The 12,485-nt window shown below is 44.1% G+C and overlaps 2 protein-coding genes across 7 annotated transcripts in view; one reads left to right on the forward strand and one right to left on the reverse strand.

The window, feature by feature from the left end:
• TMEM267 (transmembrane protein 267) overlaps positions 1-12,485 on the reverse strand; it is a 125,417-nt gene that overhangs the window by 5,555 nt on the left and 107,377 nt on the right. The gene's annotated exons all lie outside the window — the stretch shown is intronic.
• The window catches only part of NIM1K (NIM1 serine/threonine protein kinase), a 28,944-nt gene continuing 19,833 nt past the window's right edge, over positions 3,375-12,485 (forward strand). The window contains exon 1 of one of the 3 annotated variants that reach the window (XM_053408929.1): positions 3,375-3,543. In XM_053408929.1, the coding sequence (XP_053264904.1) occupies positions 3,408-3,543 (136 nt within the window). In that variant the 5' untranslated portion in view covers positions 3,375-3,407. The other 2 variants (XM_053408927.1, XM_053408926.1) reach the window with 2 other exon arrangements.

Here is a 12,485-nt window from a genome sequence, read left to right on the forward strand (position 1 = left end):
ACACTCCCATGCTGGAGTTCAGAGTGATTGGAGATGTGCTTTCTCCACAAACTGCTTGCACCATCTTCTAAAGCTTTTATCTCCTACACTGAGCCATGGGTGATGTAAAAGTGCACCCCACCCCACCTGAGGGTGCTTATAAGGAAGGCACTTTTCACATACAAATTGTAAATTGAAGTATATGCTGCTGGGAGTTTCAATGTAATAATAATAATAATAATAATAATAATAATAATAATAATAATAATAATAATAATTTTATTTATACCCTGCCCTCCCCTGCCAGAGCCAGGCTCAGGGTGGCTAACACCAGTAAAATTACAGTAAAAACATAATGGGGGGCAATTTAAAATACAGGTTAAAATGCAATTTAAAATGCAGCCTCATTTTAAAAGTAGCCCATAGATCAAAACCCTAAGGGAAGGGAAACATAGGGGTCAGACTGAGTCCAAAACAAAGGCCAGGCAGAACAGCTCTGTCTTGCAGGCCCTGCGGAAGGATATCAAGTCCCGCAGGATCCTAGTCTCTTGTGACAGAGCGTTCCACCATGTAAGGCTTCTGTTCTAAGTATTCCTGGTTAGAACTTAACTCTTCTCACACTCCATAGGACTGACTTCAGAGAAGGTAAGTTAAGGATGGGGCTGTTACTGCGAAATACATTTTAACAAGTCTTAAAAATGGTCTTAATGGTCTTCCCAATACCTTTTTTCCACTGATGTCATCACTGCAGTGATGGCTGTATGTCTAGAACCAAATACTCAAAGCTGGAGGTAGGTAACTGGAAATCTGCTCTGGAAAAAGATGGGAGGATAACGCAGAAGACACCAGCATGGAGCAGGGAGGCAATGATATCTGAATTCTCTATTTTTAAAGTATGTGAACTTGGGGGAGTTCCAATGACTTGGTAGCATTGCAAACTGTATAACGAAGTGTACAAAATTAATGACAGGCTGTATCAAGCGCTGGATCTACAGTATAAGGAAAGGTGGTGTTTACGCTTAAGTAGGCTAGAGGGCAGTACTGCGTGTTTTCAAGGAGGATCAGGAGCGACCTGTAAGCAAAGAAGTAGCTGCCTGTTGTACAAATCCAACATACTACCATTTTGGCTAGCTTTTTTTGTGGAGGGGGGGTTTGCTTTGCAGTACATATTGGCTGCTGGTTCCTTCCTGTTTACACATATTGGTTCCTGGACAACAGTTTTCTTCCACACCTGGGAAGAAATGATATGCCATTGTGTGTGATAATGTACTGGCAGCCACTGCTCAGTGCTCTCATTGGAAAGAAGAGTACAAGCTATAAGCACAAGGAAACGATGTACAAAATGTTGTTGGCGTTTTTCTTTTAGTGACTGGGTTTACTTGCCATGATGTGAATTGCATTCTTTTGCCCCCTGCTGTTTTCTGCATTCAGATATGTTTAGAAACAATATGTGCTTAGCAGGGGGTAGAAGTGGGAATGACAACACATAACATGAGTGGTGATCCCTCTTTCAAGCCACCCTCAGTTTTTAAAACTTCGTCTCCATCCGATTTGTGCAAGGAACTTTGTACTACCTGGTAGCTTAGTATCGCATCTGTACAGCAATTCTTTCTTAGGAAAGAATATTGTGTGTGGAGCTGTCCATGGTTTCTAGGAACAGTGATTCCTTGAAGAGTGAGCAGAGTCGACACTTCTGCATCCACCTTGGTTTTGAACCTACCCAGGGACTGTATATTTTTAGGCAGTGACATCTCTGCCTAAAATATACCTAGAAATAAAGTGCCACATTTGTGGATTTGGGAAACCTGGGTTTAACTCCTTGCTTTCAGCCTGCCCCTCTCATTCTCTGTTTGTGTGGAAGAGAGAATATTGCAAGGGTTTTGCAGAACAGGAAGGGTCATAGCTCACTAGTACAGCACCTCCTATCATGCAGGACGTCCCTGGCATCTCCAGCTAGGACTGGGAGAGACTCTGAAACTCTGGAGATCTGCCGCCAGTCAGTGTAGACAATGCTAGAGGCAGCAATGGTCTCACTTGGTATAAGCCAGTTTCCTATGTTCCTAGCATGCATGAAATAATACCAGAGTCTCTGAGTACATGCAGAGCACATTTCCCTTAGAATTGTATATCTGTACCTAATGACTCTGTTTTTTGTTTTTGTTTTTAAAACAGCACTAGAGATGCAACTTGCAGGAAAACTTGAAGTCAACCTTCTCCACTATGTAAGCCTCACCTACCTCATATACAAAGCATCTGGGATCTGGGCTTCGAAATATGTTTTCATCACAGCCAATGGCATAGCGGTAGATTCTGAACTGTAGGCGCACTTCATGACAACTCCCATAGCTAGAGCCCTTCTAAGACAGTGCAACAAACAATAACAAGTGTGGTCTAGTGATTTGCTGCTGCTAGTATTATTATTATTATTATTATTATTATTATTATTATTATTCACTACATCATTGGCCACAGCATCTACCACCAGGCATGGCCAAACTTGGCCCTCCAGCTCTTTTGGGACTACAATTCCCATCATCCCTGACCACTGGTCCTGTTAGCTAGGGATGATGGGAGTTGTAGTCCCAAAACATCTGGAGGGCCAAGTTTGGACATGCCTGATTTACCACCAATATCAAAAGCAACCACCCTTATAATTTCTAGGGTTGCCCAACCTGGCCCTGTCCTACCATTAGGCAGAGGGTGGCAGCTCTTGTTGGCTGCCACATTGTAAAGGGTGGTTATTTAATATGTTTGCTGAATTACTACTGCCAAGGGAGAGGCATTTCTAGGATTTTCTGCCTCTGGTGACAAATTAACTCAGCCAGTCTTATATAATATATATATATTGTATTGACCCACCTTGAGCGGGGTGGTGGTGAGGGCATTGCTGCTCCCAGTTTTCCAGCTTGCCTCTTCTCTCCCTCCACCCAGCTTAACAATACTAGTATATTATTATTATTATTATTATTATTATTATTATTATTATTATTATTATTATTATTATTAGATTTCATGTACTTCTTATTGCTTTTTAAATGAATGGTTCCCCCCGCCCCCGATGTGGCGTTTCTTGTTTTTATATGTAAGCTGCCTCCAGCCCCTTCAGAGGTGAACAGGCGTGGTAATTAAACGAAAGTATTATTATTATTATTATTATTATTATTATTATTATTATTATTATTATTATTATCAATTACGATGAATAACTAGGCAGGCAGAAACCCAACAGGTGAATCCTTTTCACAGCCACGCTATTGCGCACGCGCTGCTATAGAAACCAGCCCGAGGCGCGCGGCCGGCCACGCCCTCCCTGCGAGCCGATTGGTTCTCCCGTCGGCTCTCCCTCCCCCTTCCTGGGGCTCCCTGCGTTCTGCACGCTCTCCCACGCCGCCGCGCCGCCTTTCCACTCGTGCCTGCGCCTCCCGGCCATGCGCGCACGCGCCTTCTTTGGCTTTCCTGGCGGCGGAGCAAGAGCCTTTCATTGGCTCCCGAGTGGCGGCTGCAATGAACACCCTGCGGCGCGCGGATGCCTGCCTGCTCCTCCTGGCTCCACCTGCCCGGCAGGTAAGAGGCGTGAAGGGCGCTGCGCGAAACCTCCAGAGCTCAGCAGGGCTTACCTGCAAGGAAGGGGACGCCGGCGGCATGCTGAGGGATGGAGTGGAGCGGGAAGGACCGTGGGTGGAAGGTCCCGGGTTCAACCCCCGGCGTCTCCAGGTAGGACTTGGGGGCGGTGGGGGTGTCCCCTGCCTGCAACTGTGGGTGGAGAGCAGTTGCACTGAGTCCTGGGTTCAAATCCCCACTCAGCCACCATGAAGCCCGTGGGTGACCTCAGTCCTGCCTACCTCACAGGGCTGTTGGGAGGAGAGCAAGGGGGACACACCATAAACGCCACCTTGAGCTCCTTGGAGGAGACGTAAAAGGCAGGATATAACACTGTGATGCAATACTGAATGGGCACATAAGGCAGCTTCCTCTCTCTGTCCTACACTCCTGCAAATATTTGGGACGAAGGGCTCCAAAATTAGGAACCCCGAGGTATTGTATGCACATTTGAAATAATGGACTTTGTGGTCCGCCTACAATGCGTTCTATTTAAGTTGCTTTGGGCAGCTGTGGTGCATCTCGCAAATTAACTGTGGAAGCAATCATTGGGATCAAGAACAGGTGGTGAACTGGGTGTTTGTGTGTGTGTGTACGCATCTATACTTGCCGACTGAAGTGGATTCTAGTCTGCAAAAGCTTTGCTGTAATCCACCTCTAGGGATGCTACAGGAACTCCTTACTGTTCTTTCTCTCTCCTGGTGGTTAAAGGTGGATGGAGGGGGGACATAGTTTTATTATGTGGTGGATATGCATCGTGTTCCTGGGACCATGTCACCCAGACAGAAACTCAGTTTGGCTTTGGTGCATATGTCATCTCTTTTGTTAGTTCTGCATCTTAATGTGGCAAATGTGATCTGATCCGGGTAGTAGTTGTTACTAACCAGCTAAGAGTTGCCTATGGACATGCATCCTGCGACCCTGGCTCAATCAGGTTAGCTCACTATCACTACTTATGCATGAGGGGTATCTATGCCATCCATTCAGCACAAGATTGTTTTGGACAATACTGTTGTGCATGCAGGAAACATGTTGTGCATAGAATTGAGGACTGTATCTGTGTGGTGTATTTGTTTTACTTCCAAACACCTCAAAGTAAACACACCAACACATTATATTTTTAGGGATATGATGTTGTTTTTGTTTTAAAAAACACATTAGAACCCGTTGGATGAAGAGACCCACAATCCTTTCATGGAGGATGCACCTATGGTATTAATTTTTTTTGTACTGCCTCTCCTGCTTATGATTTCACTGGCAGACCTGCTCCTCTAGGACTTCAGTAGTCATCCTGTTGGCCTTTGTGAGAATAGAGTTCACACTAGATGGGCCACTGGACCTGATCCTGTAGGTGGTTCTTAAGTTCTTATTCAAACCTGTCTCTCTCTCTCCCTTCTAGAGTTTACCATCATGGAAAAAACTTCTCGTTTTTATTATTTTTACATTTTACAGCATGTGTTTTTACAGCTTAATGAACCTGGGCTCCCTTTGTTACACATGTACCCAATGAAAGCAACAAACGCACAATAATAAATTTCATTGGATTGACTTTGCTGGAAACATGTCCTGGGTGTTGTTGCTGTGCTGGAAGCAGATTTCTTCTGAGAGGATTAATAGGATGCAATTTCTATTTGTTGTCCTGACAACCATGACTCCACATCCCCATTTGTTCATCCACGCAGGTTAATCTAATTTCAGGATTAGCTCATCAGTATCAAGCCGCAGCGGGGGAAACATCTGGGATCGATGCCATGGGATTAATTAAAAGGAGTAACACGCTCATATAGGGCTATTACACTCTGTAATCCAGGGAAGTATTAGCAGTGGACTTTCAGTGTCCTCAGACTGTGTTTTGGGTATTAATAGGATTCCTTTCAATCTTATCAGGGGGCGGGGGGGTCAGTATTTGTGTACTTTCTTTGTTTGATACACCACTCTTTTTTAAATCATCATAATCCCAGAGCAGCCTACGCAATGAAACATTAAAATAGGATAAAAAACCATAATGTTATAAAAGTTGAGTGTCACCCCCACTCTCTGCTGAGATTCTAGGCACCCGCCCAGGGGCTCTGCTCCTTTGGAGAATTGAAGGCAAGTTGGCAAAGCTTACAGAGAAGCTCAGAGACAATGGCAGTGAGAAATTTAAAAAAGGTTAGGAAACATTTATTGTATATGTACAAAAATATGGTATACAAATAGAAACATTTGCAAGTGTTAAATAATGAGTCTAACATAGGCAATTTGAAATATTAATGTATGATGGTAGTTTGTTAAATATTGATAATTAATATAAGAAAAATAAGAAAAAGAGGTTTTATATAAGAAACCATACTTATTGAGAAAAATAAGAAAACATACTTATTTAATGAACCAGAAAAGGAGAAGGAGGGAAGTCAGCAAGTTAAAGAGAACCTCCAAAATATGTTTATATATACTGAAAATGTGTCATGATTAAGGATTATTTATATTCTCTGTTTTATTTTTTGCTTTATTTTCCATTTATTCCCCCTCTCCCCCGAATTGTATTATCTCTATGGAGAATACTTGGTGAAGTTAAAATTGTAAAATCAATAAAAAATATTTAATAATAATAAAAGATCGAATATATGGCAGAGACCATCATAGCTTTAAGAAATATGATTTATTCACATATTTGCACCTTCAGTCTGCCCTCCCTGTGTTGTGTGTGTGTGTGTGTGTGTGTGTGTGTGTGTGTGTGTAAGCACATGCACACACACACACACCAAATACAAGGAATCTCATTCTGTAACTACCTAAAATTTCTCAGTTTGTGGGAATGGCAGCAGAAACCAGAGGTTTCTTTGCCTCTCAAGCACAGCAGAGTTGGGTAGCTTTGGACAGTCAGCTTCTCCTGTCAGAGGCAATATGCCTCTGGGACTGCTTGCTGGGAATCACAACTATGTTTATATGCTGTAGGGGGCACTGTTGTGCTCAGGTTTTGCTTGCAAGCTTTCCATGAGGATCTGGTTGACCACTGTGAGAACAGAATGCTGGGCTAAATGGGCCTTCAGCCTGATTCAGTAGAATATTCTTACATTCTTAGCTTTGTCCCTTTTGCTGAGTGCAGGATGCAGATCTTATCCGCAGTTGCACATGAAGACCCTGCTTGTAACTTTGCTGCATCTGAAGCAGCCTCCCAGTTTGGGGCAGCGAGGCAACTTCTTTCCTTGCATAGTCTTTACTTCAGCAGACTATGAATAAACTCCCCCCTGCCCCTAGGAGGAACATGGAGTTGTATAGGCTCATAAATGCCTATGACAGGAAAGTTGGTGCAATAGGGCTGATGGATTAATGTGTCTCGTTCCCCTTTGTTCTCTCTTGAATAATATGGACTCAGGATGAGGCAGACAGCTAATCTCTGGAGCATTAAGTAATTGCTCTCAGAACTGCGCCTTCCAGCTCGCCTTTTGCTGCTGGGTGCACATGTGAAAAAACAGCGCCGGGTTGTGGGAATTCTCTAAGGGTTATGGGAACTTTCTAAAGCAGCTCTTTCAAACCGAGGACCCTTTGCTTATAATCTCACGGAGGAGCCCAAACCTTGTAACTGAGGGGGTAGGCAATTTGCATCTTAATGGGCTTGGTGCATGCCTGTAGTATTATACTTGAAGTTGTTGCCTGCTTCTCCCTGCACGGCCACCCCACAATGCACTCCAGATCAATGGGGCAGAATCTAATAAGGGGCTATAAGGCCAGTGGGAGCCCAGCTTCTTTTCTCTCTCACACACAGTGTGGATTCAGCAGCAGCTTACAAATGACTTCTCCTTCTCCTCCTCTCCATTTCTTGCTCCTTCTCTCTCTGGAACTCAGGACACCATACTGGAGGTTTCCAAGCACCCTTTCGTTTCGGGAACTGGCGCTGCTGCACCCAATCCTGCTTCGCTTCAGAAATGTCACAAAGCAGCGTTCGATTCCAAGGGGGTAGTTTGAATGTACGCAGCTGGCGTGCTTTGTTTTGTGGCAGTGCCACAAGGCAACTGGCGCGGTTTGATGAAATGCGCCCTATTTTAGGCCACCCCTTCTTCCCATCTCTCCCTCCGCTGCACCTGATGGCGCAGCTGCTGCCAAGTGGCATGTTAAACATGTGCTGTGGGAGCGCCTGGGGTTCACTTATCCAGTTCCCTCCTCTGTATCTAGCCTCAGTTCTGGAGCCGTATTCAAGGGTTATAGAAACGGGGAAATTCCATTCACAAGGAGGCAGGGGAAGAATAGTTTATGGGGAAAGTGTGCTAGCCTTGGGTTGAAGAGTAGTGAGCATGTGAACTGGGCAGCCAACTTCTTCTTGCTTGGGCTCCTTGCACGATGTAGGGACCCTAATTTTCCGCAGCTTCTACCTTGCATGTGCAACCACCATGAGTTCAGGAGGGTCTCTGCTTCAGACAGTGGCCCTGCAACTTGAGGAGGAGGGGGTGGAGGAGGAAGAAGGGGGTTGGATTTAGCACACTCAGCCCCGCAACAACCCCTCTTCTGCGTGTAGCTCCCGAATTTCTACCATTCCCAAATATGGCTTGATTGATCATGCCATCTGTAAGCTTTATTCAGGTTCCTGAGACTTTTTGAAATATTGGGTGATGAAAGAATTCTCCTGGTCTTCAGGTAAGACTGGTGTGTGGCACAATGGGCCTAGCAGTCCCCATTTGCCACTTTTCAAATTTCCCCTCTGCTATGTTTTAGATCAGGGGTCGGCAATGTGCGGCCCATGGGCTGGATGCAGCCCATGAAGACAGTTTTACCGACCCACGAGCCGCCCCCCAAACCAAGCTGCCAGCTCAGTGAATCCTCCGCACGCTGCACTATACCGGCTATGGGGTTGCGGCACTCATCTTGCTTTCAGGCCAAGAGAGCCGGTGTTTGTCCACAGACAGCTTTCTGGGTCATGTGGCCAGCATGACTAAACTGCTTCTGGTGCAACAGAATACCATGACAGAAGCCAGAGTGCATGAAAATGCCGTTTACCTTCCTGCCACAGTGGTACCTATTTATCTACTAGCATTGGTGTGCTTTTCAAACTGCTAGGTTTGCAGGAGCTGGGACAAAGCGATGGGGAGCTCACCCCATCACATGAATTCAAACTGCCGACCTTCCAATCAGCAAGCCCAAGAGGCTCAGTGGTTTAGACCGCAGCGCCACCCGCATCCCTCTAATTAATTAATGCCCTTTGTAAGAGTAATTAATAGCCTCTGAAATATGGCTTGCCTGATATGGAAAGTGCATGGATTTAAAATCCAAGCCAGTGGAGGATGGAGTGACATGCAGAACTGTCAACTTCACAAATACAGTGCAATACCACTAAGAAGATGTTAAGCTGGTTTTATAAAAAACATAAATATCCACAAGGATTGTGTCTTTGTAGTAATAGTTCTGCACAGCAGCCTTCTCCAGCTGTTTTTGTGCTCCAGGTGTTTTGGACTATAACTCCCATGAAGTTGCCATCGCTAAAGTTGCATAGTTGCCAAGGTGAAACGGGACATTTGCACCAGCTCACTGCAACAACTCTTAACTTTAAAACTTTTTGTTTGGGTTTCTTGTCTTGTAGAACATTGTGGGACTTTGGGACAAAAGACATCATGGCTTTGACAGCAGAGGTAACCAGATAGATGTTCTGGCATACTGCCCAAGTGGGAAAATATTGGTTCTCAAAATGTTCCTGTGGATTGATGATAAGCCATGTACTTTAAAGGCTGTGCCAGAAGTTAAGAGGCTTGATTATGTCTGCAGGCAGGTGAAGAAGAAGAAAATGGCCCCAATTCTGAATCCCGCATTTACAAATCTTAACAAACGTTGACCTTTGGAGTATGAATACTACGTGATGATTTTAAAAATGGGTAAGATGGAATAGCAATACATCTTGACTCTAAAGATAGCATTTAAAAATAACAAGAGCCAGAACAACATAACTTGAACAGCAGTAAGATCTCAAAGGGCTTAATGAGAAAGCATGGTTTTTCAGTGCTGCCAGAACACAAGCAAAGAGAGGGAGATAATCTAATCTCTCGGGGGCAAATAAGTTCCATGAATGTAATAGGAGGCTTTGTTCAATAAAAGGCACTCTTTGCATGTTGCTGCCAAACACACCTTAAAAAGCTGATATTGAAAGATAGGCGGGTTCACATGGGGGAAGATGGTTTTTCAGTATCTTGGCCCCAAGCTGTTTAGGGCTTTAAAGATAATTAACAGCACTATGTGTATAAACTTTATTTTTTAAAACAAGTATTGCAGGGAGGATCTAGGGGAAAAAACAAGCCAGTTTGTTAAACATCTGTTCTGGGTGAATTGGTGGGATCATTTATTAAAAGCAACACCAAATGCAGCACACTGAAGAACAAGCCTTGCTGCAGAGGAATCAGCATGCCTTTTGCAAAAGAAAGTCCTGCCTCCTCAGCCTTAACTGTTCTTGGGGTGTGTTGACAAGCACATGGGTAGGAATGGTCCAGTCAGTGCTGGATTTACATATGGGCTGAGTGGGCTGCAGCCATGGCCTCCTGCCAATTTTTTTTTAACATACAAGCAGATTTTACTATCTGGGCCCAGTTGCTTAGTAACGGTAAAGAAGAACGAGGTTTTGTTTTCATGATCAAATGCTATTAAATTTGGACCTCCCAAGGTCTCTTAGTCGAGGGCCTTCGGTTGTTTTAATCCAGGCCTGAGTAAATTTAGCAGTCAAGGGGTAGGCAGATTAGTAACTGCTTAAAGAAGAGGAAGCAGAGAGCTAGTAGCAGAAAACGAGGATTTTGTTTTTGTTTGGAGCTCCTTTCCAACTTGTATATTTTTCTTCATCCTTCATACTGATTCCCATTCTGTCTCACACTCCGTTTTCCTTCCTCTGCCTTAAAGAGGTATGTGCAAAGTACCTTCCAGGGTAGGATAAGGTTGTCTTTATTAAAAGCAATGAAATGTACCTGTCAGCGAGGGCTCTCTTGTACTGTATGATAAATATAAGCTACATTTCCATTCGTGAATTGTGTTTTGTCGGCTTCTGTTGTTGTTCGAGATGTTCTGCTGAGTTTTTAAAAAGCTATATAAACAAATTGTAAGGACGTGGTCACGCTGCAATTTGTCTTGCTGCTGATAGGCAGCCTGGGCAGGCAAGCAGGCAGAGCAAGTGAGCGGGCACAGCGTGGACCAGGTGAGCTGCAGAGGAATAGGCAGGGCAGGCTGGGGCAGCTCCCCAGCAATGGTCCTACTCTACTACCACTGCCTACCTCACACCAACGCTGCTGCTTTGGCCTCAGCAGTGTCGGAGCGCAATGAGGGAAGCCACAGCAAAGCAGGAAGGCTGCTGGGGAGCTGTCCTACTCTGTTCTTCATGTTCCTCTGCAGCTCACCTGTGCCATGGTTTGGGATATCTGTAAGGGGAGGCAGGTGCAGTTTGGGCATTCTGTAAGGGAAGGAAGGGGTGGTACCCGCTGCTCAACAACTTATATTTAAAGTGTGCTGCAATGTTTTTAATGTTTCCCCACAAAATCACGGAAACAGAATTGTGGAGATGGAAGGAACCCTAAGAGCCATCTAGTTCAAACTCCTGTAATGCAGCAATCAGCTAGGGGTGGTTCGTTTCTATGTTTTAGGAGACACTGAGTGGGGAAGTGGTTTATAATTAGAAGTGAATATATGCGTTGACTAAATGGGATTGTCTTCACCTAGTTTTTGCACAAGGTTTCCCCCTCTGAGGTTTTGAGGTCCCTAAATATCAGAGGCCACTAGACAGCTGCTTAGCCTGCCTCCTGGTATATCCAGCCCTCCTGCTGCTTCCCTATAATATTTGGAGGCTACCAAACAGGTGTCATTACTTGTGGCAGGCTGATATGGGAACAGCATTAAGCAAATCCAGGGTGGATTAGTCAGTGAATGAAATGCCAGAAGTACTGTATTAACATGGATGTAAAAATAGCTTTGGCTATTTCAGAGCTTCGGTTGCTCTGTATTAGCTTGCAGGCTCCGTTCCACGTTAGAGGCTGCCTGTCACTCTGATAATTTGGAACTCTGGGGGGCAAAGGATTCTGACTTGCTTTTTACAGAGGCTCCAAACATTTTTCATTTTGGATCAAAACTGTTTCTGGGTACAGAGAAATACAGTGAGTGCTTCACTCAGGATGCAGATTGGCGGACATTGACAGGTAAATAGAATGGAATGGTAAACTGTAGCTGGTGTGGATTAGGGCAGAGTTTGGGTATGTTCCTGTGTGTTCAGTGGATTCGATGAACAGAGAAGCTATTAACTTCTCATACCTTAATAGTGAATGTTTTAGTGCCATTAACAAGTACGTTTAATTACGTTAGATCAAAAGCTTGTTTAATTTCACAGATGCAATTAACTTCAAAGGTTTTTACCTCTTTAATTTCTGTGTGTGCAGTGGATGTGATGGAACGGAAGCAGAAAGAAAAGTGCTGCATTTCTCAGACGCTAAATAATGAACGTTGACATTTTAAAATGCTGTTATTAAATCATGATAGGGTTAGGGTCTGCTCAGGATAACCTGTTTCTTGAGCACTCATCCTGGTTTGCTTTTGCAAAGCTCACATGGAGGTTAAATTATATTTGGTTTTTAGTGAGCATGCATTCAGATTTGTTTTCAGAGTGGTTATGCAACAATGAACATTCATCCTAATTTGCCTGCTTCCCATTAATCATTCATCCGTCCCACAGTTTTTGGTACATTTCATCACCACATTCCAAACCGCAAAAGCTCTGTTTTTTAATAAGTGGCTTTGTTGCATTAGGATGTACAAACCTAAAGTTCTGGTATGCACTTTAATGTCTCCAGCAAAATAGTGACAATCTGGAAGCACTGTTTGTGTTGGATTTAAAAACCTGCTTAATTTCACAGGAGAAATGGACCTCAGTGGCTTTTATCTCTTTCTTCCATTTGAGATTGCAATTGGACACC

The sequence above is a fragment of the Podarcis raffonei genome, chromosome 11 (genome assembly GCF_027172205.1).
Source record: "Podarcis raffonei isolate rPodRaf1 chromosome 11, rPodRaf1.pri, whole genome shotgun sequence".
Lineage (NCBI taxonomy): Eukaryota > Metazoa > Chordata > Lepidosauria > Squamata > Lacertidae > Podarcis > Podarcis raffonei.